This window comes from Athene cunicularia, assembly GCF_003259725.1.
Source record: "Athene cunicularia isolate RWA chromosome 15 unlocalized genomic scaffold, athCun1 chr15_part1, whole genome shotgun sequence".
NCBI classification, from domain to species: Eukaryota; Metazoa; Chordata; class Aves; order Strigiformes; family Strigidae; genus Athene; species Athene cunicularia.
In genome coordinates this window covers 13,192,375-13,220,359 of record NW_020799121.1, presented here as the reverse complement: position 1 = coordinate 13,220,359, position 27,985 = coordinate 13,192,375, and the positions used below count along the sequence as shown (strand labels likewise).

At 46.1% G+C, this 27,985-nt stretch overlaps 2 protein-coding genes across 5 annotated transcripts in view; one reads left to right on the top strand and one right to left on the bottom strand.

The window, feature by feature from the left end:
* The window catches only part of MORN3 (MORN repeat containing 3), an 18,919-nt gene extending 6,370 nt beyond the window's left edge, over positions 1 to 12,549 (top strand). For all 3 annotated transcript variants that reach the window (XM_026859757.1, XM_026859760.1, XM_026859759.1), the window contains 5 exons: positions 3,132 to 3,287; positions 3,970 to 4,127; positions 6,161 to 6,320; positions 8,892 to 9,076; positions 11,851 to 12,549. In XM_026859757.1, coding sequence (XP_026715558.1) covers positions 3,132 to 3,287; positions 3,970 to 4,127; positions 6,161 to 6,320; positions 8,892 to 9,076; positions 11,851 to 11,919 — 728 coding nt within the window. In that variant the 3' untranslated portion in view covers positions 11,920 to 12,549. The remainder of the gene's footprint in view (positions 1 to 3,131; positions 3,288 to 3,969; positions 4,128 to 6,160; positions 6,321 to 8,891; positions 9,077 to 11,850) is intronic.
* Positions 12,550 to 12,984: 435 nt separating this feature from the next.
* ORAI1 (ORAI calcium release-activated calcium modulator 1) overlaps positions 12,985 to 27,985 on the bottom strand; it is a 21,221-nt gene continuing 6,220 nt past the window's right edge. The window contains exons 1-2 of one of the 2 annotated variants that reach the window (XM_026859788.1): positions 20,529 to 21,371; positions 12,985 to 16,289 (exon numbers count right to left, since the gene is read on the bottom strand). In XM_026859788.1, coding sequence (XP_026715589.1) covers positions 15,723 to 16,289; positions 20,529 to 20,648 — 687 coding nt within the window. In that variant the 5' untranslated portion in view covers positions 20,649 to 21,371 and the 3' untranslated portion in view covers positions 12,985 to 15,722. Of the gene's footprint in view, positions 16,290 to 20,528; positions 21,372 to 27,985 lie in introns of those variants that run through there. The other variant, XM_026859789.1, reaches the window with a different exon arrangement.

Sequence of the window (27,985 nt, the reverse complement as noted above, 5' to 3'; positions counted from 1 at the left end):
CCCGCCCGCTCCCATCGCTGCTCGCCCTGAGCAACCCCCTTGGAGACACCGCCGTGGGGCGAGGAAGGGCCCGGGATGGCCCCTGTCATGACCTGGATAGGGAGCCCAGAGATTCACAACGGCTCTGTGATCCCCTCGGGTTAAATTAAGGTGAAATGACACCAAGCAACTGGTTAAAATGTTTTACTTGTGGTAGAAAACAATTTAAACTTGGAAAAGGATAACAAGCAATGTGGTCTCTGCCGTGGGGGTGAGGAAGGACCGGGGATGGCCCGGCTGCTCCGGAGGGTGCCACAAAGGGACCCCAGCACAGGGCAGTGCCACAGGGCAGGGGTCAACAGGGCAGGGGTGAACTCACCCGGGGCAAAGTCAGGGTTGGGCAGGGTGCTGCGGCGTGGGCAGAGCTGGTGTGGAGGTGACACAACGGGGTGCGGTGTGTTGGTAGGCAGGGGGCTGGCAGGGACGGCCAGCAGCCCCTTCTCTGCAGCCGGGTGTAATTTTCCACCTTACTCTTCATTAAGTTAAGATGTAAGACTGAAGAAAAAAAAAAAGTATAGTTGTAGCTATGGCATTGATCTGAAGTTCTGTGAAGAGCCAGGGGAAAAAATGGGCTTCCCATAGGGCCATGTAAACTAAAGCTGTGTTTTACCAGAGATCTGACAAAACTCCAAGATTCGGAGACTCTGGAACTCTGTAAGATCTTTATCCCCAAGCACAGCAGCAGGGGCAGAGACGCATGGGAGCAGCAGCCTCTAGCCGTCAGCACCGAGAGCTGCAGCTGCTGCTGGGAGGCTGCAGCCAGAGCTCTTGCTCTCAGCCTTCCTTCGCCCTTGTAGTGGGTGGCTAAAAACATCCAGGCTGGCAAATGCCGATGATGTGAACGCTTATGCAAACCTGGGATCTCTGTGGTAAATTTGGAAGGGAATTCAGCAAATAAAGGTGGCTCCTGCTGGCTGGTGTTAGGCCGGGTGCTCTGGGTGGGCTGTGCCTTGGAGGGCACCATGAGCAGGGGGGCCTGGGGCTGCCCCCGCAGCTGAGAATCCTCCTCGGGGTTTTTAAATCCTGAGCTTTGAGCTGAAGAAGTGGTCAGATGTGGTGATGGGAAGGTGATGCTCCCATCTGGTGCGGGCAGCGGGGAGACATCTCACAGGTCACGGCTGGTGTTGGGGTGGGTGCATGTTGCTGTACTTGGCCTTTCTGCTCCCCCAGCAAGGGAGGGATAGATGTGAGCGAGTAACGTGCAGCTTTGTGTCCTGCAAACCCCCAGCCCCTGGGGAATATTGGTGAGATCCCCCTCTCTGGGGGCTGTATCCTGGGTTTGCATTGCAGAAAACCCGTCCTCTGCAGCGGGCTGCGACTCTGTCATACCAAGGGCAGATCCTGCCCTCAGCGCCCTCAAACCAAGATACCTGGCCAGGGGCCTCCAGCTGCCAAACACTCCTCTGCCCTCACAGACAATCCCGTCCCCAAAACATCTGCTTCAAGAGGCGGTAGTGTGGTTGTCTTCACCTTCCCCCCTCTCCTTGAGGTTGGTGAAGGAGGTACCTGCACTTGGCAGCTGAGCGGGAAGCGACCACCCAAGGAGCCCCTCTCCAGCCCCGCTCCTCCCACGGCAACCTGGCAGGAACCCCCGGCCCTCTCCGGCTCCGAGCTCACAGTGCCCGGGCAGGTCCCCTCCCAGCCCTGCCTGCACCTCCCTGGCCCTGCCTGTGCTCCCCACAGCCCCATGGAAAGGAGCCACGTGGGATGCACACTCCACAACACAGCTGTGTTTTAGGGAGGAAGGCTCATCATGGACACAGAAGGACTTTTTTTTAGCAATGATATCCCTCCAAATAGCTGGTGAATGACCATTGCCCACAGCTACATGGAGAACTGAGGATGAACACTAACTATATTTTTTTTAGTTATGGTTTCTAGCTTTTATTCTGTAGCAAGGACCCGAAGCACCTTTCCTTCCCAAGCCCCATGCTGGGCTCCCCACCACCCACAGCACAGCAGAAGCTGGAAGCTCTGCTCTGCCAAGAAGGGAGAGATGCAGCAAAATCACTCGGTATGGCTCAGCCCAGCAGATCAGGACAGAAGGGGGAGCCCAGGAGACAAAATCAGAGAGCATCCCACCCCACCAGGCTCTAGCCAAGCTCTGGATGTTGATGGCATTCACAGCCACCTTTTGGAGTTTTGGAGGTTTCCACAGCCACCTTTTGGAGGCTTTTTATGGTTTATAGGAGACTCACCTCAGTGTCTGTGCTGGCATTCCCACTGTGCTGAACAGTGAGCGAGCCATTCCACCAGCAGTGCCCAGAAATCCCCACTGTGCCGCACTCTGCCATTGTCCTCTCTGTGTTAATGGGCCAAAACATCATCTTCTCCCTCCTCTTCCCCCACGCCGATCATTTCCCTCCAGACCTCTGACACCCAAACCACCACATCGCTGTGCCCATCTTCCCCTGCCTCTGTTCATGTTTAAAACCCCTGTCGCTGCGGAAGCCACCTCCTTGGCAGCTTGTTTGACTGCCGAGCGCTTGTCCTGCCCTGGGCAAGTCTGCAACCTCCTGGCAGACAGAAATGTTGTGGTTTTGATCCTTTTTAACAAGACACCTTGAGCTATGTTATTGTTGGGTGTATGAAGTGTCCCAGCTCCTGGTGCGCCCCACAGACACCAGCCAACTCTCTGACCTGCTCCATCTCGTAATGCTTTTCAATATCCTGAGATATTTCCCAGCAAACATTTTCCTAATTTGTTTAAAGGACTGCTCCCACCTCCCACAGAGCCAGTGACGGAGCGGCCGTGGGAAGGAGCCCGGCAGGGTTTTGGCTGTACAGAGAAGGGGCCACCTTTCCCTGTGCTCCCCAAGACCTCTGGCGGCTGCAGAGACCAATGCCCACCACAGACCCGACCTGCTGAGACTTATTTAACATTTCCTAACAGGCCGGGCTCTCTTCAGATAGTGCTGGTTTGTACTTCAATATTTTTAGATACCTTCTGGTTTTTATATCTCTATTTTACCCCTCTGAAGCCAGACATCAATTACTGACTCGGGTGCCTATTAAAACATAGCTCACAAATAGACTGCCAGTACCTACCTCTCTGTAATTTATTGCTGACAATCATTTATTTTCCTCTCCAGCCAGGAACAATATGCCCATTGTAAAATACCCCAGGGCTACAGAGCCTCTCTGGCATGAATGGGACAGGAAAGCACAGAAATGTGGATTAAGACACACAGTCTATGCTGTAAATGGGGATCATTATACTGGAGAATGGCTCAACAACTTGAAACATGGTAAGATGACCGTTTTGAGAAAAAATACCAATTTAAATGTCTTTACAAAAGCTCCTAGGGACAGGGAGCAGTCTGGTTGTATATGCTCCTGGAAGACCATACAGTCATGTATATGATTATATATATATAATGTCTTTGACAGATGTCATGCAAAAATGTGTTCAAACTTATTTCTAATAGGTAATTGAAGAGCTTTTGCATGTGCTCAGGAGCAATTACCTGAAATACCTAGGTTATAGATGTTTAAAAATCCCCTACAAACCCAGCAAACTGCAGTCAGCTCCCCGCACCGGGATGTGCCCTGGCTGCACAGTCCCTGGAGCTCTCTCAGCTCCTGACTTGGCTTCAGGAATATTCATTTATTCTGGAATTGTGGTGGGTGCTGCAGGAGACAGAGCAGGGGAAGGAGACCCTGATTGAGCCCTGAGCAGCCAGAGCAGGACAGGCTTGTTTACACACAGTAAACCAAGGTTTGGAAAGGTTTAAGCATGCTCAGCAAAGGCCACACAGGAAGCTCCTGATCAAGATTAAGGATTCATCCAACTCGGGAAGCTAAACGGAATCCCAGGCCTCCGCGCAGGGAGCGCTGCCTTGCCTGGGGCGGAGCTGGAAGGCAGCCCCAAAAACCCTTCTCCTAACAACTGCCTTGCTCTCCCCATCGTTCCTCTTGTTTGTTAAACAGGTAAAGGCACCCAGGTATGGAAACACACCGGAGCTATTTATAGTGGTGACTGGAAGTTTGGGAAGCGTGATGGTTATGGCTCGTACAGCATTCGTGACTCTGCAACCAAGGAATACAAGAAGGTCTACACAGGCTGGTGGAAAAACGACCAAAAATGTGTAAGTGCGATTTCCTGCACCTGCCAGTGGCAGCATACCCCAAACCATGGGGAAGATTTGGGTGCACACGTGCAAAAAGATCACTCGAAATACAAATTTTTCCAATACTGAGGCAGAATTGAGGGGGTCTGGGGAAACAAACAGGTGGAATAAGAAACTGAAAGCAAGAGCAAAAGCTCTGATATTTAAGCCATCCCCCCCTGCCCTCCCCAACCTCGCTGCTCCTGGCATTACTCATGTCCCCACGTCAGATGCTGCAGGAGCTGCACCATGTCCCACGGCCGGCAACAGGGAAGCAGCAGCGTGACTCCAGGCAGAGTCTACAGGAACAGACCTTCCTCCAGGCTTGGGTTGTCTTTAAATCTTAGTCTGAACCTGCAGAAAGCCCAAGAAGCTTCAAGAGTAAAAATTCATCATTCATAAAAAGCCAAGCGTGGCTGAGGACACGCTGTCACCCACCACGTCCCCGGTGGGGAGGGACTCATCCCACCCATCCGCCGGTGACAGGGCTACAGCCCCGGCCTCCCCCCGCTGCCACAGAGCAGCAACTGCTGCTCCGACCCACCTGCAGCTCTGCCAAGCAGGACAACAGGTTTCATATCCCATGTCTTAATCCTCCCCACCCATCCCTTTCATTCCTCTCATCCTTGAAGGAGTCAGAGGACCCTGCGGTATAAGCACTGCAGGAGAATGTACCACCTTCTGGGAGTTTTACAGCATATTAGACATTAGACATACTCAATAACATGAGTTCTCTTGGAAGTTAAACCTGTCACATAAATCACTGGTTTTTCTAAAGAGAACACAACGAGGAAGTCATCTGGTAAAAATGACTGCAATCTCATGTGCAGAATCCTTGTAGGAACGTTTTCTGATCTGCCAATGGAAACCTTGTGTTTGCCTTTGTGTCTGCTCTTAAATTAAATTAATAGCCTCTTAGGCTTCTAATTGGCATGTGGCTCGATGGCTCCAGTCTCTTGGAGGGAGCTTCCCCTCCTGTTGTTTGAGGTTATAGTTTGGATGATTGAGCTTTGGTGAAAGAATTATAAAGACACCCAAATATCACTAGGGTTGGTTTTTTCTTCTACAAAAGCCTTCCCTTTACATCAATGCAGTTTAGTAAAATTAATGCTCAGTAAAATCAGTTATTTCCAGAACTGATTTTATTTTTTTGTTTAGAGATAAATTAAAGCTTTATTCTTATGGGGAAACTTAATAATATGTAAATATCTCTTAACTGTATCACTCCCCAGTATAGGGAGTACCTCTGGATTTCTCTTAAGAAATATAAACCAAACACATCTGAGGGTCCCCAGCTTGCACACACCCAGTGATCTTAATTCAGAAGTTCACCAACCAAAGCTGCCAGCAGCAGTGAGCCTGGGGAAGGGAAGCAAAGAAGGAAAGCCCAATGTCAGAGCTCGCCTGCCCGCCGGGGTGACACCTGCCACCTGGCACAGCGCCCGGCTGCGGGGGGGCACGCGTGGCACCACTGCCTCAGCCTGCCCCTCTCACCTCAGGGGGCCCGCACTGCTGCCCTTAGTTTCTTGTGGAGGAGGAAGGCAGGCAAGAGGCTCTTTAGGACATGACCTCTTTGGGGGTGTGGATGGGGGAGAAGGCAAAACTGTTTCCATGGTTAGCATCACTGAGAGACCTCTGGTCTGCCCAGGGGCGAGGGAAGGAATCACCCAGCCTGGGACACTCCGGGTTGAGAGACAGGTCTTTTTAACACTGCCTATCCCCAGCCAGGTTTATATACTAGTAAAACCCGCTTTTAGTTAATATTAGCGGCAATCATGCCAATAATAACAGATATAAACCTGAGGTTTTGTCATGGCAATAAAATGATTTGCCAATAAAAATCCCATACCACCACCTCTTGTTTCCTTCAACGCGGAGCTGGGCTGCCAGCAGCCACGTGTAAGAGCGATAACCAAAGGAGAAGCCTACCAAAAAAGTAACGTCCCCAAACTGAACACCGACCGGTTTCAACACAGAGGCTCCTAACCAGGCATCTCTGTGCTGCCCCCCAGGGCTACGGGGCGACGTCCTACCCCAGCGGGGAGCGCTACGAGGGCGAGTGGAGCGGTGGGCTGCGGAGCGGCTGGGGACGGATGTACTACCGGGACGGCTCCGTCTACGAGGGGCAGTGGCTGGAGGACCAGCCCGGCGGGCAGGGCATGCTGCGGCTGCGTAAGTACCGGCCACCCTCGCCCACGGCGACTGCCTGCCCCCTGCAAGGCTCGGTGCGGCTCTCCGGCTGCCTCTGCCGTTCGGATTTCTGGATGCTACACGGGCATCTCCCGCCGCAGCCTTGTGTCAGGGTTGTGGCTGCTCCCCTGTGTCTCTCCCCTCCTGGTCTGGGGCCGGAGGCAGCGCCGGCTGTGCACGAAAGCTTATTTTTTGCTGGGATTTACATTTAAATGACCGGGATGGTTAGGGTTAGAGATAATATACTGTTGGGTCAGAGAAGAGCAAATCTCTCTTTTTAAACCAGGCACTTTGCCAGACGCATTTTCTAACTGCTGCATACCAAAGAGGAGTCCAGTTTCTAGCACAGGAGGGGGGGGAAAAAAAAAAAAAAAGAGAGAAAGTTTTGTTTCTGAGTTCACTTCATTCCTTCTCTTACTTCCGACACTGACTCACATTGAGTGAACACGGAGGTTTCATTAGTACACGATCCCTTCCCAGAAATAACACCAAGCACATCATGGATTGGGAATGTTGGGGGCAATCTCATCATAAAAATGGAAATTTGGAATTTTTTTTCATTTATTTTGCTTGGAGTTTTTCCTCAAAGCCAAGAGTCCCAATCCTTTGCAGTACAAGGCACTGCATTCAAGGAACATCGAAAGAAATGTTATCTCCATATTATTATGCATCTATTCTATTTTTTTTTGCTTGAAAGTGATCCCAAGGCTAGTCATTAGCTAAGCAAAGCAGCTGGGAGGAACGAGCTGCACATCACATGCACGACTGTGCTCTCTGCTGACTGTAATGTCACTTTGGAGTGATGGCTTATCTGGATGAAATCAGCACCCACTTCCAGGGGTGACTCCTTCCACTGATCTGCTTCCTTCCCATCAAAGTCACTGTTATAAACTAACTGCCCCTGTGGGCTCAGCCGTGGCTGCTGCACCATTTCAGAGCCCAGTTGCCTCCAGCGTAGCCTGCAACTGATTGTGAGCTGGATTCCTTTTGGTTAAAATTAACCAGAGCAATTATTTCATACCCACAAGCTTAATGTATTCAGCTCAGCCGCTGGAAGCGTGCCCACGTGCCGGCAGCTTTGCGATGGTGAAAGGAGTTCTTCAGTGGAGGTCATGATGAGCTGCAGCTCAAGATTAAATTGCTTGTAGTGGCAGCGTGCCCGGCGAGGGCGAGCTTGGCTGGGAGCACCGCGCTGATTCGCCGCCTCTGCTACAGCTCAACGGCTTCGAAACCGGAGCGCTGTGTGTCCGCAGAGATCTCAGTCGTGAGCAACGAACGCAGCCCCTCAGATGCTCTGGGAGGGGAGCAGATGGGAGCAGCCGGGCACCATGGTGCAGCCAAGGCCTTGGATGGCCCCTCTGTCACAGTTGCATCTGTGTTTTCAGTGGTTTTGGTGTTGTGGGTGGCTGGAGAGGCTGAGCTGCTCCCTCCAGGGCAGGAGAGGGGGTGGTGCAGAACAGCACACCGCCAAATGCAAGCTGAGGGTAACCACTGCCACAGCTCCAACCTCCAAACCAGACCCTGCCTGAAGAACCTGGCAGCCATTCTCCCCAGAAGCGTTCCTGGGTTTTCCCTCTTCCCTTGGGGGGTTCTGGCAGTCCCCAGCTCCCTCCACGGCATTTTGGCAACCTCTTGCCCCAAAGAATGGCACAGTTCAGCTGAGACCCAAAGATATTTCCACTAAGTCACCTGGTCAGAAATCCCCATGTTTTTTAGCTTAGAAACACTATATATAGGAAAAAGGGACAGCAGAGGAGTCTCCTAGGGAAAGCAGGGTGTGCTGGATGTATCCCAGCCCCAGCATTACCATGGGTATGATGCTCCTTCTCAACCAGCAGCCTTGGATGAGGCTGTGCTTGCCCTTGCAGCTCCACTTTCCCTCTTGGTGATGGATGGCTGGATTCCTGGAGAGCAGCACAGAACCCAAAAAAACCTCTCGACTTGCAGAAAAACTCCAAGAGATGCAGTACAGCTGGAAAAACAGTCTGTAACTGATTGCCTGAACCGTTTACTGACAACAATTCTTACCCTGTAATTCACTGAGGAAAAAAATAACTACAAGTATTATTTGAAATCAAGATTATTTTGACTGGACAACAATCAGACAGTGCTGCTGTTCCTTGCCCAGACAAGCAAACCTCATCAAGCCAGATATCCTGCATGATTTATTGCAGTGACAAAGCTGAAACTTGTGTCCTATAAATTTTCATGTTGTCAGGAGCGACTCAGCAACTAGTCCCTTACTCTGAGCTCACTTGCTCCGCATTATCAACAAAAAATGAGTATCACCAGGAGAAGAACAAAGCAGGTGAACGCAGTTCTTGTTCCAAGTGGGCAAGTGTGGGCTCCTGCGGCCTTTTCTCCCTCTGGCATAGCAAACTGAGCACCATGAAAGCAAAACGACACACTGAGCTGCAGCCCCCTTGAAATGACTAAGAGGAGCCAAACAAATGATTTCCTCCTCTGTTGCTTTGCTGTGTTGATTGCTTTCATTTGTAGCCCCTTAATGAAATGGGTGAAAATTTCATGGTCTGTTCATGTATTTAATTGCAGCAAATGAAAATCGTTACGAAGGAAGTTGGGAAGATGGAAAGAAGCACGGCCCAGGGAGATTCTTCTACTTGGATAAGGGGCAGTTGTTTGAAGGTATCTGGGCAGCAGATTTACCAAAATGTGGAATTCTGATTGACTTTGGCAGAGACGAAGCTCCTGCCCCTACTCAGTACCCAATCCCAAAGGTAATTGCTTGGAAATTTCGGTTTTGCTGATATTTGTATTCATCTGCTTGGGGCAGCTCAACAGGGAACATTTCACTCTCCAAGTGATTACCCCTGTGGAGTTCCCAGCTCACGGGGTGTGTGCTCAGTCTTTTGGCCAGCAGTGTCCTGAACAGCCCCATAGGGACAGTTGGCCTGTCCAGCTACTGCTGGAGCCTCCAAATCACCTACACCTGAAAAAATGCACTTCTCATGCACTAAAACTGCTCAGAGACCTGAAGCAGCACAAAGGAAACGGGGACAATAGAGGCAGAGACAATAGCGGGATTTACGTCAAACCCAAATGATTTCACCAAGCCTAAGTGCTAAAGCTGACTAGACCTTACTGAAACCTCAGCAGCTGCAGCGCTGAAGTCAGCTCTTTCCTTTCCTGGGCACCCCGAGCCAGGGGCTCGTCCATGCCCAGCAGGATGCGCCCAGCAGATGGGTGTCTGGGAGATGACGTGCTCTGCACCCCTTTTCTGTAAGGTTGACACGGGCTGTGGAGAAGGAGCCAGTCCCTGTCCCCATCCCAGTGACTTGGTGAGATGCACAACAGGGCACAGGATACGTCGGGCTGTCAGCCAGGCCACTGCCAACTCCTTGCATGTCACATTGGCACGGGAGGGTGGGTAAGCCTGTGCTCCGCTCTGTGCCCTTGGAGGACAGGGAAAGGGGATCACAATCACAAAACCATCTCATTTGGAAAAGACCTTGAAGATCGCCTAGACCAACGGTCACCCTGACCGTTCCCAACTCCCCCAGATCCCTCAGCGCTGGCTCAGCCCGACTCTTCAACCCCCCCAGGGATCCCGGGGACTCCCCCCTGCCCTGGGCAGCCCATTCCAACGCCCAACAGCCCCTTCTGCACAGAAATCCTTCCTCAGAGCCAGCCTGACCCTGCCCTGGGCAGCTTGAGGCCATTCCCTCGGGGCCTGGCGCTGGGGCCTTGGCTCGAGAGACTCATCACCCCCCTCTCTGGCCCCTCCTGGCAGGGAGTTGCAGAGGGCCAGGGGGTCTCCCCTCAGCCTCCTCTTCTCCAGACTGAACCCCCCCAGTTCCCCCAGCCGCTCCCCAGCAGACCTGTGCTCCAGCAAGTGGATCAGTTGGGGACAGACAGGGCTCCCAGTGACACAGCTGGTCAAGAGTCTCAGCTTGAACCCCTGCAGTCCCGTGTTGCGGGTGTGAAACACAAAGGCATCGCATTGCCAAGGGACAGTTCCTGCAGGGTGCATTGGGAGGCTCCTCTTTGCTTAGAGCGGAGCAGAACCACGCTGCTTTACCCCAGTAACACAGGGAATAGCACGGCCCCGGGGCAGGTAAAGCTTCCCACCTTCCTCCTCTGCTCCAGGGACAAGGTTGTTGCAGGTACGGGGCACACGCAGCCTACCCAGCCTCACAGCTGCTTCCCTTCTTTTTTCAAGTCTGGTTTCTGTAGCAAGGGCCCTCTGAGCACGACTTCTGACAAGCCAGTTAATCCTGTAAGCACTAGGCACACCCATGGCAGTGCAGAATGATAAAACAACAAACATCAGGGAAAAGCAATCTCAATTTTGCAAAGAGTGAAAGGCACAGTACTTCCACAGCTAAAAATATTTACCTTACAAGGTTTGTCAAAGGTCACCCAAGAACAGCCTCCTCAACAGCCCAGCCCACCAGCCTGGGATGAACTGCCATTTCACCAAGGCAGGACGTTCAATCCTGGCTGTTTATGTAACTCCCTGAAGAGTTAATTTTCTTCTGCTCTATGAGCAAAAAGAAAGCATCAACTTTCACTGCCGTTGGTGCAGTTCCTCTCAGAAGAGATTTATTGATCTCAGAATATGAAGGAAGTAACAGATAAAAGGAGAAAAATTGACTTCAGATTTTCATAAAGCTTTTGGCAAATTACTGTTGCAAGCAGCTGTTAGAGAAAAGTAGATGACGGGTGAGCGTTAGAAACTGCCAAAACCAGAGATGGACTAGTCAGCTTTTGCCTGGCAAGAGGCCAACAGTGAGGAGCTGAGCTTCTGCATGGGAGAGGCATCACTGTGCGTCTTCATCAGCAGGTAAAAGGAACAAACAGTGGGGACGCACAGGATGGAAAATGGCTGAAAGGTAGTTAAGTGATCGTCACAAGTTCTGAAGGAATCCAGAGGTAGATGATGGAGTTGCATCAAGGCAGGATCTGAACAGAACTGCAGAGCGCAGGAAAGACACAACGCGGTGGACTCGGGATATTTGCTGTTGTAATTATTGAAGCCGAGGCTTCAGGAAGCGTGACAAAATTAATGAGATTAGACGTCTTGTGCCTGGGAGTAACCCCCCACCATGAACCCTCACAAAGGCGTGACGGCATGAAGCAGATTGGAATGACAGGACAAGCTCCTGGCAGGGTTTTGGCACTTCCCTCTTAAGAATCTGCATCCAGCTGCCTGCAGGTTTCAGGACTCTGGGGTGACTGCAGATACTCACCTTTTACAGCTGCACGAGACATCCAACAGGCTACAGATCAAAAGCCCGTTTTGTCTAAGAATGTGTTTTGTTAAAAGCAAATCAGTTCACTCCACGCAGAGCTATTTCAAGGAGATGATGTTTAACACACTAATAAAATGAGGAAAGCACAGCAATGTTTCTAAAATAACTGAAAGGCTGCAATATAAATTTTAGTCCTGATACATGGGAGATTCTCTGTTAATTCTCGAATAATCAAGATCTATAAAACCTTAAGCTTCTTCAATTACACCGCATAACTGATCTGTATTCTTTCTATTTAGATTGAACTAGCTGATCCAGATGGTGTTTTAGCAGAGGCCCAGGCGATGTTTGATGACAGCCAAAATTAATAACCGGATGCTGAAGGAAAAAAAAAAAAAAAAAAAAAAAAAAAAGATGCAAGATAAGAACATGATCCTGGGTTACTTATTCGAGTCTCAAATCCACACTGTGGCGTATCGTATTGTGGTCTGCCTCGCCTTCCCCTCAAGGCTGCTCACGTAGGCTTCACCCTGCGGGTGGCTTTGCTCAGAGGCCTCCTCCCACCCCCCAGTATTTTGGGGAAAAAAAAAAACCAAACAAAAAAAACTAAAAAGCAAAATGCTGGAAGAGAGGCAGTGACTCGCTGCCCTGCTCCCCTAACTTATTCCTCTTGTAAAGAAATCACATGCCTGCTGGTCTGAAGGCCTTTCACACTGCCGCAGAGAAGCTGCAGGGTTTCTGTTACACACTGTAAAAGCAAAGCTCTGGAAAAGTACAAATCATCCTCCTCCCCCACCCCACTCCCCAAACCTACCTGTGCCCCTAGATGCTTTTGACGTTGTAACAGATCACCTTTCTCTATTTTTATTAATACAACTCCACTGTGTACATTTTCCATAACGTGATGCTGATTCTCCTCCGTATCCCCTGGGAGCGCAGAGGACGGGATCCCCCCAGCTCTGCTCCCTGCCCAGCCCGTGCCCCCAAGGGCACTGCTTCTCCATTCCCCCGCGCCCCGACAGCCACGACGGTGGGAACTCTGGGCCAGGAGTTCACCCGATAAACCCCACGCCCCCGAGCACCACCCGATAAACACCACACTTCCAAGCATCACCTCTTGTCCGTGTTCACTTGGTCCTTGACTCTTCCATTTTCTCAGCTGAATGATAACCCACTTTTCTATTTGAGAACTGAGAGCATAACACCACAACATGCTTAGTCCCAAGATTTAAGCGGTGCTGACAGGAGGAACAGCACGTCAGCTATGTTATATTCTTTATAACTGCGTGAACAGGAAATTTTATCTTCATATGATGACTGAAATGAGTAACTGAACACATTTAAGAGATCCTCAGAAATACCCAGGATTAGCACAATATAGCTGAAGAGGTAAGTGATATAGAGAAAATAAGCCTCTATTGTAGGCCTCTAGGTAACAAATAATCAGCAACAATATATTTTATTTCATTAAAGTATTTTATATCTAAATAAGTGATATACAATAACCAATGTTTAAAATGCTTGAGGTAAACGCGTAAATACCATTCGTATAAATAAGGGATAAAAAAAAAAATTTATAAGTGCACTCATTGTTTAGATCCATGTGTTTGGGTCTGGTTACTGCCTCTGGCACACAGTTAGGAGACTGTGCCCAAGGTGTAACTTTCACGACCATTTCCACAGGTGGAAAACTCTAGAAACATACTCGATAACATGGCTTAAAGCACAGAAAACAGTTAGAAAAGCAGCTGTAATAACAGTGCCATTAGCTCAGAGCCTACCAGCTTGAGAAAGATAAAAATAAGGTTGTCCCACTTGCTTCTAATTCTGTATTTCTTAAAACAAAACAAAAAACCCCACACTTCTCTGTCACTTTGTAAAAAGATCCACAAAATAAAGAGAAATTCAGCTACTTATCCAGGACAGCAAGTCATTTTACAACATAAACTTGGAAAGTATATTTTCTGGACTTCCATTCAAAAGAAGGTTTTAACTTTTAAATGCGCAATTTATGGACAGAAGAGTCATTTTTAAGCCTAACAGCACCCTTTCAAACATTTACTCCAGTGTGAATATTGAGTCAAGTTTTCTTCCTTTACTGAGGGTTTTTAAGAGTCTTTTTTTCCCCCCCAAGACAGGACTAGTATTCCAGTAAAGGATGGGAAAATATATTTTGTGCCTACTAACAAGATTTTGTGTTTTGAAATCCTGCTTCATTAATGCTTTGCTAACACAATCCTTCCAGTGCTCCCTGACCGAACACCTGTGGGACTGTACTCACAGTTCTCACCATCAGCAGATTTACATCGGTAACAGAATACATTTGGAGCATCGTGTAATGGCAGAGCTAGAGAAAATCCAGTTTGACCTCTATATGTCAGAAGGACTTGTGAAAAGCGACAAGTGGAAAGCTGTTTTCTGTTTGTCAACTAAGAATGCTGCTGGGGAAAAAAAAAAAAAAGCCCAGCAGGTTTTTTATCATTATCTTTCAGAATACAAATGCACCACAGGTGACCTTGTCAACACTTTCCACTGCGGTGGTGCTGACAAAAGAAATCGGTCCCATTCGCTTCAGGAGGCTGCTGCTTCAGTACAAACACACTCTGCCACCCTACCTCTGCAGGTGCATCCTACAGCTCGTAAATACATCGGGATAACCTGAAACGGAGGTTGGGTGTGAGAGACCATGTTCAACCCAGGCTCAGGCAGGTACAGCTCCACTGTCACGTTCACATCTAATTTAAAAATCACAGATTTCTATTCTACAGAGTTAGCTACGGTAGGGAGGTCAAGTTTTGTTCCACTAGATTGTCTGTGTTAAAAAAAAACAGCTTTTACCCACTAAAGCCCAAAGCTGCTCCACAGAAGAACTGCATTCCAAAACCTTCCACTTCCAGACATAGCCAGAATTACTGAAGCAGCCCAGGACAACCACCGCAACCTTTCTTGGACAAACCTCTTGGCTAAGAGACCAAATGGAAGTTTGTGCTTAAAGAGGAAATAAAAACCCGACACACTAGCCTCGCTGTCACAGACGTGTGTCTGAAAGTAAGCAGCAATATTAATTACAAATAACCTACTTTCATAAATAAATCTACATAGAGAAAAGTAGCCTTCCAGATCCTTTGGAAGCCAAAAATTAAGAAGTTATTAAATAGAACACTTCAGCAAGAAGACTTTTTCTAAACAAGGAAGACCAAGGCATAGCTAATTACTTGGGAATCCAACGCAGAAAAAGCACCTTTTGCTGCTTGTATCTGAGGATTTATTAAAAATATATTTTTAATATAAAAGTACAAAATAATTACTACTTTGGCTTGGAAAAAAACACAGCAGTGGTTCTGATTTTCAAGCAAAAGAAAAATTATCCAGTGGTAATTTCCATCTAGTTCCTTCTTTTTAAAAAAGATTCCTAAATGGGAAACAGGCAAATCTATCTCTCCAGATAACATGTGCCAGCTTGTGAGAACTTTAAAACAGTTATTGCTTTTATTTTCTTCCATAGAAGAGTAGAGTAGAATCTCATTCCCACTCATGTGGCCATACCACATCGCAGTAAGACTAGTCATGGGTGTTTAACGAGTTATAAAATGTGTAACTGCCACGGGAAAAAGGCGCTGGAGAAATCGGTGAAGTAATAATTATTTGGCAGCAAAACATACTGGGGAAGGTGGTGGGAAAGCTTTCACTTCTACCATCTGTCAGGTTTTCTAGAGAGAACAGCACTAGCACTGAAACCAAGCGCTAATTGCTGCATATCCCAAGTAATTTGTATCATGCCATGCAATATGGATCAGACAAGCAGGATCTTCTAGTAAATGCCAACATCAAATAAAGAGAGGAAAAAAACCCTTCTCTATCCATCCCTAACATATACCCAAATTTACAGTGTTATTTGCTGTGTATTTATACAGCCACCATTCAGCATTAACAGTGCTCGCAAGAGGGGTGCACGCGCAGTGCAAGCACACCCCACCATCCACTCCTTCAGATGTCAGATAGCCAAAATTTCATGAAAGGAACCACATTTTTTTTTCCTCTCTAAAGGGTTAGAACAACATTTATAATCTCTCTTTAAACAGTAATCAACAGTTTGACCAGTTCATCCACAGGGGAGTCAACATAACAAGGCAGAAGCAGAATAGTGGGTTTATTTTCTTTAAGTACAGGTTTATGCAAAATGGGTAACAGCTGAGGACAGAGCATCACCTCTGTGATCCAGCTGATCCTGGAGCCGTGCAAATTCAGCAAGTTCATTCAGTTCTTGGAACTGCCTGTCTGTTTTATGGCTCACCAGTGACCTGTAGAAGTGGACTGCAAACACAATGAAAATCAATCCAAAAGGAACCATAATAGACGTTGATGCAATGGCTGCTGCCTGTCCTGACGTGATGGTCGAACTGTTGCTCTGGAGCGGATTATCAGTTTTCTTCTTTAAAGGAAGAAACTTCACCCAACACAGTAGCACCACCTCTGCAAGAAAGAGCAAAGTCCCAATGACAGTAGAAAACGCCCACGCGAGCTCAATGTGCCGATGCATACGCTCATGAGGAGATTCCTTTACGGAGTTGAGGTTATGCACATTGCTAACGGCCTCTATGTTTGGCAGAATGCAGGTACTTATCATGAGTGCAAACAGGTGTACTGCAACAAGGACAGTAGTACAGGCACTGAAGGCTATCAAGAGACCTTGAGGGTAGTCATGTTCTGCGTCCAGCTGAACTTCCACCATAGCCACCTGAAAACAAAAGAAAAGAGAGATGCTATTACCTACGTTACCTATTATTTGCTTATAGATTACTTTAAATCACATTTCTAGAAGATCATCCATTCTAGATAAAACAACAGTCTACATTTAAATTTCTCTTCATGTCAATCTGTACCTTTTTCACTAGGTTCAAATTTAGGTCTAGGCAGAGGCCACCATTCTCATACTTACCGTTCTGTTGTAGAGCAAACCATCAGTACGCATAAAAACCCTTAACAGCACAACCACCACAGATCATTCCAACAGAACAGCTGGACTTTGTGATCAATGTACTTGGATTCCTTAAAGTGAAACATTTCTTCTTTCCTGTGTTATACTGTAGAAGCACTTTTTAATATTTTACTATAGATTATGAATTTCGCTGGGAAATGTTTTGTGTCTCATATGCATGTAGAACAAATACCTACTTCAAAAAACTTCACACGGTATCTACAACATGAAAGCCTGCAAGGGCAGCAGACTGACCATCACAATCTTGGTGGTCATTTCTCCTTGAATATCTGTTTTTAAGTCCTGAGAGAGAGCAGGAGCCTTTCATCAGAAAGATCACCTTTCCCCGAGGCTCTCACCTATATTCTTTCACTCAAAATCAGTATTCCAGTAGACTCTAGAACACAGATCCAAGACATCAAAGTCTCCACAATGCCCACAGCAGCCAAAGAGGCCTGTCAAAGGCCGTAGGAAGGACAAACAGTCATCTCTCAGTTAAGATAATGCAGAGAGCTCCCAGCCATCACTAGCTACTCTCACTCTGGAAGTTGTGCCCAGCCTCATCTCTGGGTGAGCAGTGCTATTCCGTGAAGACGCTCCAAGGTCCAGCCCTCCACTATTGCATGCAGCCATGTGCTTTTCTAAACTTAGATCTCCAAGCATGCCTGGGCTTAAGGAGCAGAAATCAGCATTAAATAACAGCACTAGGAAGCTCATAAACCCAGCTCAAATATTTTTTGATGAAGAAAATTACCTAGAATGCCTTTTAAGAGTTTTTAAAACTGTCAGGTGGTTTTATGCATATGCAACTGATGAGTGACATTAATCCCAGCAGCTCTCTTGAAAAATAATCTTTCCTGATAAATTTGCCTTTCAGACAAAGCACAGTTCCAGAGAGGGGATAATGCAACAATGTCTCTATGTTTAGTACTCTTTCTCAAAGGATCTCATTAGATAGACTATGTTTAAAATGCAGAAGAAAAAAAAAAAAAGAACAGCAATCTTAAATATTTATAAACACATGTACAACACATAAGGAAGAGGCAGAGGCTGCCATTCAGCACAGTTCAGACTGATCCACATAAGCCCTTTCTGCACCCTGGGCTGCCCACTCTCGATCCTTTGCTGAAATGACTCAACTTGCTAGGCTAGCAAAAGCTAACCTGGTTAAGAAGTGGTAATCTGCTAGTTCTGGAGATGAGCTGTTTCTGTAGTGCCTCTGACACACACGGGAGCTGGCACAGGCCCCTGCGTAACGGAGGAGGAAGCACTTGCACTGGGACCTCAGACTCTCGGCAGCTCTAAGCTAGGAGCAGAGTTCTTCTGAAAATCAGTTCGTACAACAACCCTGAAAAAACCCTGAAATCAGTTCGTACAACACAGTGCCTGAAACAAATCAGCTCTTCCGAGTCCCATCAGTACAGGTTTAGCCCACTACCACGTTCCATTATTAATGGTTTGGACAGTACTCGGCCTTCAGCGTGCATTTCAAACACCTCAACTCTCATCAAGTGATTCAAAGAAAATTTCATAAAGTATGGATGCAGGGAGACATAGGAACCAGGACCTAAAGACAGCTGCAAAACCAGCAAGAATATTCAATCCTCACTATTTTGCAAGAGCTGAGCCAAGCTACACCTAATCTGGGATCCCATCACCTTACGGGCCCAGAACCAGCATGTTCCAGGGCACCAGAACTCTTAACCACTAACAAATATTAAGCCAACCAAGGGTTTTGCTCCAACATGTTTCAACAGGCATTCAAGGCCATCTGCCAATATTTTAATTCCTTCATTGAAAGCTTTCGTCGTCATAAGCCGAACCACCCAGCCAACTAGCAAACAGTTTCCAAGTGTTACAAGAAACTCAAGAAGAAATTATATTAATATAATTCTTGCTCAAAGATTTAAAAATACCATTTCTCAACCATGGGAAACTTCACATTTGAGAGGATAAACATCTGATCGTCGAGTCTCTCTTCTGCAGGATTGTTTGTCAAGTCCCAGTGCACTCACGGGATGTTGGGCTTCCTGTGTTTTTCACAGAACAACTGCAATCCTTCACCACTGAGGATTCATTTTTGTACTTCCAAGTTTTTTTTTTCCCCTCATACATTTTCTGGTATGTGTCTAGACTCAAAACCATCCAGCACGGCAAGACATTCTAATCCTTTTTCCTGGTACTTATTACATTAACATAACCATGACACTAAAGAGCTTCATAAAATGAAGACTTTATTTTCTTTTAAGAACTGATGCATTTAATTTGCCAAATATGAAGACATTTTATATTTCTGTTAATCAATGTCTCCACGTAATAATGGTATCAAGTATCTGATTCTGAACTTCAGTCAGACTCTCTTAATTCCAACGTTACCAGCTGACCTGGAGCTACTGTTCTATTCCCATTTCAACAGAGCATCAAGAATAAATCTTTTCTTCCTCTTCTTAGCTTAGGCTGAGCTAAAAAGAAATGCTATAATTATACAAGTGATTAAAACATAATCTCGCAGGAAACCAGCTTAATTTAAGCAGCATTCAGATACTCAGCTCTGTGCCTAGATAACCACTGACAGAATCATAGGGACAACTATTAAAGGGAGACATCCAGAACAGGAATCCACATTTTCCTGGATTAAAGAGACTTCATTTTAATATCGCTGGGTGTTTCTCTGAAAAGAGTGACCCCCGGAGCACCTACAACCATTATACACTGATGGGATAGCTTAAATCCGAGTTTAACAACAAGTAAGGCTTCAGTTTATACTGAATACACTTAGACAAAACACACTAATGCTGACTTGCTTTGCACAGGAAGCTTGTTGTGTAGGTAGAACCCAAATCATCTCTCAGAAAAGGAGTTTTCTGAAATCCAGCATGACTGTAGTTGCTTAAGACTTGTCACAGTTTACCCCATGAGCAGGAAGGGTGTAACTGCCTTCAGGTCAACCCACACCATGCAATTACTTACTGTAATGTCAAGTGTACTCTCTCTGTAAGAATAATTATGGGTAGCATCAACATCACTTGAAAGGTAGCTTAGGCACTACTCTTCTAACACGTGCAAAATAAACTGGCAGCCGAGTAGCCACTGCTGTACGCACTGCCAATTATTCCCAGTTTGCAATGCTAACGAAGTGTGAAGAAAACAGAAGCAGATCGGCCAGCCATCCCAAACTTGAAGCCTCGCATACACCTTCACACAGCTGAAAACTGCAGGAGGGAGGCCACGTACCACAAAGCGCCAAGCGGAGAGCAAGCTCCCAAAGGAGACTCCCAGAAAAGACCAGGGCATCCCACGGGGGGTGCCTGGGCCAGTGTCAGCATCTTCTCCCAACTCAGTCCCTCCCAGAGTAGTTTCCATGCCAGCACAGCCCTGATGCTAAACACCAAGGGAGCCTGGCATTAGGAGTAACACCTGAAGTTGAAGTCATACTTGGCTATCCTGACAGAAAGCAGTGCAACCTCCTCTCCATGGCTGCAACCAAAGGGCAGAGTACGAGCTGCATCAACTGCTGGGCCAGGAAAGATCATCCGTCAAAGTGACTAACAGAAATGCTAAAAGGAGCACAATTATCTGCCTGCTTTGAGGGAAAGCATCGCAGTTACCAACTTGGGAGACTACAGCAGCTGCAGAAATACTTCTCTATCAACACTGAAGGGGTCACAGCTTTATAGGCTGAGCCCTCCAAAGGATGAGTGTAAGAGACCCCCACTCTTACAAGACATACACATTGGGTGCAGTGAGAAAACGTAATAGAAGCTAGAGGGTATGTGCATAAGAAATAAAACAAGAGAGTTTTTCATAGGTTCACAGACAGGACAGGAAAAAATTATGCTGAAGCTAACTAGCTGGACAGAGACACCCTCAAGCAAAGAGAAAATGCACAGTTCAACTGACAGAGGTGTTAGAAACACCCTAAAAGCAGAGGTGGGGGTAAGCAAGAACACACTTCTCTTCCCCATTCATTCAGGATTAATTAGACACTTCAGAACTCACTTCAAATGGAGACTTTTGGGGAGGCTGTTGGATGCAGAATGCCTGAAGGATTTCAACGTCTACTAAAGTTGATGCAAAGTCTCCACGGGGGGGGAAACAGCAAAGCCTCCTTGTGTTCATGCCTGGCAGAGTAACTCCAGCTTGACCCAGAAGTGAAAAATCAGTTCATGTTTTCTGTCTCAGACTGTCAAAGAAGCTAATTTGGGAACCTTTTCACTATAAACTAGCGGAAAAACTGCCAGCCCTTTTCAATTGCAAGTCTCTGTTCTTTACTTCCTGGGCCAAGCTTGAGCCAGGCACCTAAAACAAAAAGCTCCATTTTTCATTATGAGGCCCCGTGCCTGTTTTCAAACAGGAATGCAAAACATCAGAAGCAGTTCTTTCCTTTACGCTGCAATTCCAAAATGCTCAGATCTCAACTGCTCTCGTAGGGTAACACTTGCACAAACAGGGCCCGGGTGAGCTCATGTGGTATGATCCAAATCCATGCAGAGCCTGAACTCACAGCTACACGCCGGTGTTCCACGCAGGAGGATGTTCTCTTGGGTCCTCTCTTCGGTTTCTACGCTGGTTCAGAGGACCGGCCCCTCAGGGCAGGAACTGCCATTGACGTCTGCACAGTATCCAGTACAACATGTTTCAGCACCTTCTCCTTCGCCACTGTCAAACCTTCTTTGAACACTTGCCACATGATTTCTACGGTGCAGCTGCCACGCTGCAAGCATCCTGCCTTGCTGCATGACCACAGAATAACGTAGGTTGGAAGACACCTCAAGAGGTCATCTGGCCTAATCCCTGGCTCAAAGAAGAGCTAACTTTAACTTCAGATCATCCTGCAGATATGACTGACATATTTACTACAGCTCTTGAAAAAGCTGTAGATCTGAAATACGGTGCCTTGACAAAATGAAAGGATTCTCCTCATGTGAGGATGCAGGACCGGAGTTCTCATGAGCCTGAAGGAGGTGGACATTCAGATGCTTTCAGAGATAACCAAATTGGGCACACAATCATGTTAAGGCTTCTGACAGCCCTAGATTTCAGTGTTTGAATAATACCATACTGCAAAAAATGTAACAGCTTGCCCTCTAGAATTTGCATTTCAATTTTATTTAACATTTCATATCCTGAAATAAGTTCATTTCTCTTGTGCATAATGCTTCCATATCTTATTAGACCAGAGTGGCTTAAAAGAAGCTCCTTCTTTTAAATGAAAATCCTGAACGCTCACAGGTTTCTATCCATACAAGAGCACTTGCACAGTGCCTCTGACTGACTCGACCACTTCACAAGAAGTGAGCTGTGATACACTAATAAAACAATTTTCACCAGCAATAACAATTAATATAAAGGCCCAGTCACATAAATTGCTGCAAATGAAGTTCATATTGATACTGAAATGCAGGATAAGCAACTGTCCTGGTTTTTCACTTGTCCATTTTTACCACAGCAGGACAGAAATTAATGACTTGCTTCAAATTTTAGCATTGTTCCCCAGTTTTGTAAGCTACTAGACAGTATGCTGGCTTTACTTAGGTTGGTTTTAATTCCAGCATAACACAAGCTTCAAATTCAACTCCTGTTTTAACATAGGGGTTTCTGAAATATTAAGTATCCAGGAAAAATAAAACATTACAGTGATCAGAAGAAAAACAAAAGGAAGAACTGTAGCAAGAGTCACCCACGTAGCAGGTCATACTGACACTCAAGACTTAACACACACACACAAAGGTTAAGTGCTCTGGTCTCATGTGTAATAGCAACAGCAGTGAACAGAATATCTGAGAGTTTTCTGCCTTAATCACAGGCTTACATCTTCCTCAGAATCAGCAGCCACTGCTGTAAAGAAATAAAATGCCTTATCTCAAGTAAATCTGTATTATCTACAAGCTATTTATAGATAACTTACCTCTCTTCCCCTTCCCTGCAGTGATGATTCCGAGCTGGGAGTCTGTGCTGTAACTGCCACGCGCTCTCTCGTGGTATCAAATACAAAGCTGAGAGTCACAACTGACTTCAGCACGGCACGGATAGCCAGCTTCAAACCGGACAGAGCCACAGCTAATTCCAACTCCTCCTCCCTGCTGAGCACAGTTGTGAAGAACACGCGTGGCCACTTTTCCAAGACACTGGATTTTAGCTAAATACTCTGTAACCAGGGGGCTGCAGGCAGCAGCTACTGACGGCCCCATGATGGGACGGCTGCACATTTCTCTCCCATACCAAAGATTCTACCTGACCAGCCTAAAGCTCCAGTCACAACAGCTCTCCTGTCCTTCATATCTGACAGATTTGGACAAGAATCACAGAGCAAGAAATCAATTTTATTAAAAGTTACTCGGTGTAAATATAGACAATCTCATAATGACCCATTTAATGGAATGCTTTGAGAAAACACTGGCACTCGGTACGATTCACATTCTCACTGTGTCCACTGCTCCTGCAGTTAGGTGCCTCACAGACTGCAAAACCCCTTTGGAAAGGACAATGTCAGCTTCAAACATCAGCCTTACTAAAGACGCCGACCATCTCTTAAGGAACAGAAGTTGAGAATTATCTCTATACCCTTGCAAGATTGTTCTCACCTGCTCATCCCTGGCCACAGCTCCCATTCCAAACCAGGAAACCGATTATGAGGACAACTCCTATAATTTAGCATGTCAGGAACGGCTTAAAAGAAAGCTGCATTGATCAAACGTCATGGTTGCATTTTGTAAGAGTCCATGCACACAGTGAGAGAAGGATGTGTATCTTACCTGGAGAAATGTATCAGTGCTACAACACCTTCACCCTGCTGGACCAACACACACCAAGGTAAAACTGCGCATGGTGATCACTGAAATCACTCAACACCCACCTGCAGAAATATTTCCTTCCCTTCACTTGTTGCAGCTAGGACTAGACTTGACTACATCTAATCATCCATACAGTTACAAGTGACTCAGTGTAGCACACACTACTCTTAGCAGGTAAAAAATACTCCACGCACATAGAAGTGGTTTCTCCAAGTCTTGGGGTTCACATCACAAGGTTATTTCAATAACTCCATCTTCTACCCCATCGCTTGTCTACGTGTGGGACCACAGGAGGGGAAAGTCAAGAATGAGAGACATCATCACTGGAAATCAGCACTCCTCTGGCTGTCTCCTCAGCTCCGAGCTGGTCAGCCGGTCACTGTTTTCCTGACAGTACTATTCACCGCCAGAGACAGAGGCGCAGAGCCAGGCTCTCACAGAGTGTCTGCACCATTCATTAAGAGTTACAAACAACTCATAGAAAGACTCTTTATGAGCCACAATCAGTCACCGGAAATTAAAAAAGTCAAAATAGCGATCTTATTACTGGTTTTATACAGAAAAGAATGTAAGCACCATTTATCCATTAGTCTAGAATCTTGTCTCTGTGGATTCTATGTTGCAGAATGGCAAATCACATTAATATCTGCTAAAGCTAACACCAGAATACAAATACAGGATTTAATATTATTTTGCTAGTAAACATGAAAAGGCAACAGCCATCTAATCTGAGTAACTGCATCTGGAGAAGGCAGTATCTCTACACAGCGTTACTTACGGTAAATCTATTCAGTAAGTACAAGGTCAGATTAGACAGCACAGCAGGAAGAAACAGGGGCTCAGTATCACCTTTACATCCTCCAAACTACAGCAGCCAAAGGCAGCCACTCGCGGCTGCTGTTAAGACAGAGAAGAGTAAGAGCCCGAAGTGCTCCACGCTGCCTGCCTTGCTCATCTATCACCCCGAGATGGGGATGCTCAAAGGAGCAACAAAATGTTGCTTTCATGACCAGAATAGAAGACACGTTTTCTATGGGGGAAGATTCTTGAGGGCACAGTGCTAACCAGCGAGTGCAATAGCGATGGGAAAAGTAAGTGGCAGCAAAACCGTGAAACTAGGGCTGGAATGCTTTCCTGCAGTTACAAAATGCCGCTGGTTTATGTTATTCCACCAACAATCCAGTTAAACAGAGCTAAAACAACTTCTACAGAGATAATTTCAGTATTTAGAACCACAGAGTAACCTTTACTAGACAAGAACTAAGAAGCTGTCTTGAGCATCAGGACAGCCCTGACAGAAGCAGGGCTGGAGTCCTACTTAGAATTACTTCAACTGGTATTATGGAAATTAGTTTCATGTTTATCAGTGCAGTCACGTTTTCCACAAAAATTGACTGAAGCTGTCTTCAGAAGACCATACTGACTATATTTCAAAGGCAAGAGCTGGCAATTCTTTGATGATAATCAATATTTGAAGCGTATATACTACCATCTAGGTAACAGACTAGCCAGCTTGAATCACCAGCGGTATTTAAAAGAAAACGGTGCTGTCTGGTAAATAACATCAACCAAATCTTAAATATAACGGGTATAATTTTAGTCTATAATTTAGACCCCTAGTTTAGGCTTAATTTCACAAAGCTGCTAATTGGCGGAGGGAGGCGTTGTTTGAGTTTTCTGGTTTGATGACTGTTGGGATCTAACACCGCCCCTAGAGTTGCGACTCTGGTATTGTGACGTAGGCATACTAAGGTATGATGCATCCCTGGTGACAAAATGACGCTAACAAGTCAGCTTAATTGTTCGAACAAAACCAACCTGCCAGGAGCCTGTCTACACTGGAGCTCTTGATACTCTACTATAGATGTGGATAAGCTAGTGCTTACAGTACTGGACACAATCTGCAAAATATTTCCAGCATTCAGATAAACTGGATGAAGAAATAAAACCAGATAACGCCAGGCATGGACGGGTAAAAAAAAAACCAAAACCAAAACATCAATATCTGGGATATAACACAGAAGTGAGAAACAGTCAATGCCTCCACGCACACATGGATGGAATCCTCCGTTCTTTCATGGGCTACACACACCCTACAATCTACAATTTCTTTATTTACCTCTAACAACTGGGAGGATTGATATTACTTGCTGGCCCCTTAAATTGCAGATTACAAGCTTCCTAGATTTCCTCTTAGACACTGAATGATAGCAGCCATGGAAACCTGCACGAAGTAACTGCTCGGGTTTACTTGTGGAAGCTTAGCTCTCCTATCAGCTTGTGATCATCGGGCTCTGGAACTGTTTCTGAAGCTAAACCATGATTAGTAAAATAAAACTAATTGTAAACGAGGTTTCTCCATGGAAGCCTAACACTTGCGACTTTGAAACCTGGCTGAGCATTTCATACTCTACACATCACTAACCCAGGCAATCTCTTGACTTTGTCACGCATCGTTTAACCAGCGCACGCGTAACCAATGTTGAGGGAATAAACTTTGCAAAATGGCTGCAGTTATACACAAAATTAGTCCAAAATAAAGGAACAGTTTAGCAGGGATAAACTTCGCTCATACTAAAGGATACAAGCACCGTTTAATTAAAAAGTAAGGATCAATGGGGCTGGCATGGAAACAAGCACATTCCACTCCTGACAATTCCCATTAATTTGCTGGGTGGTGCTGGATGTGTCATTTAGGCTCTTTATTCCTTGTGTCCACAGGGAAAACAGAGGAACAATGACACTTAATTGCTGTTGTAAACTTTAGATCCAAGACTAGATTGTACTTCAGCAGCGTTTTGTTCAAATATCAGGTGCCAAAGAATCTGCTGAATTTAGTAAACAATGCATAGGGGCGTGACAGCAGAAAGAAGGCTCTGCATTTCAAGGCAGAAGGACAACTTTAAAAGATAAGCAAAGTTATTCAAAAGAAATCTAAAAATACTTGAAAGTTAAGTCAGCTCTTCTGAAAATAAATTAGGAAGTCTCAGCTAGAGACTGTCATAGCAACACCAATGAGGCTACAAGTTGATTTCCAGCATGACCTTGTTAAAGGAAGGAAAAAAAAAATTAATTTTTTCGATGGTACTTCCAGAAAATAAAAATACAATGAATGTTCACATGTAACATTTCGGGCAACTTAGAGATTTTGTTAATCGGAACAAAGTGGCTTTTTCCTGAAATACTCTAATTCAAAAGCATGAGTTTTCAACTGCCCGACACTGAACTCTTAGGACTCTTCTAGAGAATCAAGAAAGAAGCAGAAGCTGCCTCACCTCATATACCCACGGGATTTTGAGAGTCACATAGCATATACTTAGAGAAGCCACAGGGATTTAAGAGATTAAGCATGACTTTTAAATAATAGCATTTTTATTAAGAGAGATGCAACCTCCCCTAGATGAAAATTTGTAAAAACCAACGGACTACAGGGTTGTTTGATTTTGTTTTTTACCACGTTCTCTCTCTCGGTGTAAAAGCCTGACAAGAAACCACCCTGACAAACTGCTCTGACACTGGAGAATGAGGGTACAATAAGGAAAAGTCATTAGCAGCAGCGATGAGCTGCCACCATGATGCATGTCACCCAAGGAGAACCAACTCAAATATGCCGCTGCGCTAACACAGTCGCCTGTCAGTCAAACAAGTATCAGTCCACCACCACCCCTGAGGAGCTGTCGTCTGTTTTTAGCCAGTGAAGGAGGACAGTGACATTTATTTGACCGTCAGAAGGCTGCTGCAGACCGGCTGCTATGTTTTCAAACAGCATCCTCTAATTAGAGCAATGGCTTTTAAGGGAAATGTATCTTATGTCTGAAAATACCTTGTCAGAAGCAGAGCAAAAATCAAATTCTTTTTAACAAATGAATATAGGGGCTGACTGCAGAGTTAGCAGCTCAGTACGTCAGACAACTGGACATATGAAGCCTCTAAATTAGCATATTTCAATCCATATGGAGCTTTTGTTTGAGACAATTAGGATTACTTGACTACATTTCTATATCAAATGTGAGAGCAAAAACCATACTAACAAAAAAAGACCTTTGGAAAACCGGCACAAAACTTCAAACAAAGCAACACCCAAGAGTCCTTTGGGGAAAAAAAAAAAAAACAACACCAACACCCAAACATCGCAACTGCAAATGACTAACGATGGATGTAATGAGTCAGAGGAACACCGACAACTTTAATTAGTTATTTTTCCTAATTTATCTGAAAGTAGCTCCGGTGCAACACCTGTCCTCGCAACGTGTGCGGTTGTGGTCTGGGAAGAGGAGCGGGAGTACAAACCACCAAACCCTGGCAGAGCTGCAGGACTCTCTGCTCTGCTCTTGACACCAGAGCACGAAGCAAAGTGAAACGCGGAAGAGAAATAAACGCTAACCTCCACATTTACAGCACCGCGCGGCGCTTCCTAGGAGAGCCCGCGGGAGGAATGTCCCGCCAAGTAGGATTTTTGGCGCGCCGGGCATCCTCCGCAGGAAAAATAAGCAACGAGCGAAAAAAATCCTCCACGAGGTATCGGAGCTGTGTAAGAGGAGGTAAGAGCCGTCAGACGGCTTTTAACTTGCGGCATGACAGCTTCTCCACAGAAAACCCGATGCGAGCCCGCCGGGTCACCCCACCCGGCCCCGCTGCACCCGGGGCGGCCCCTGCGCCGCC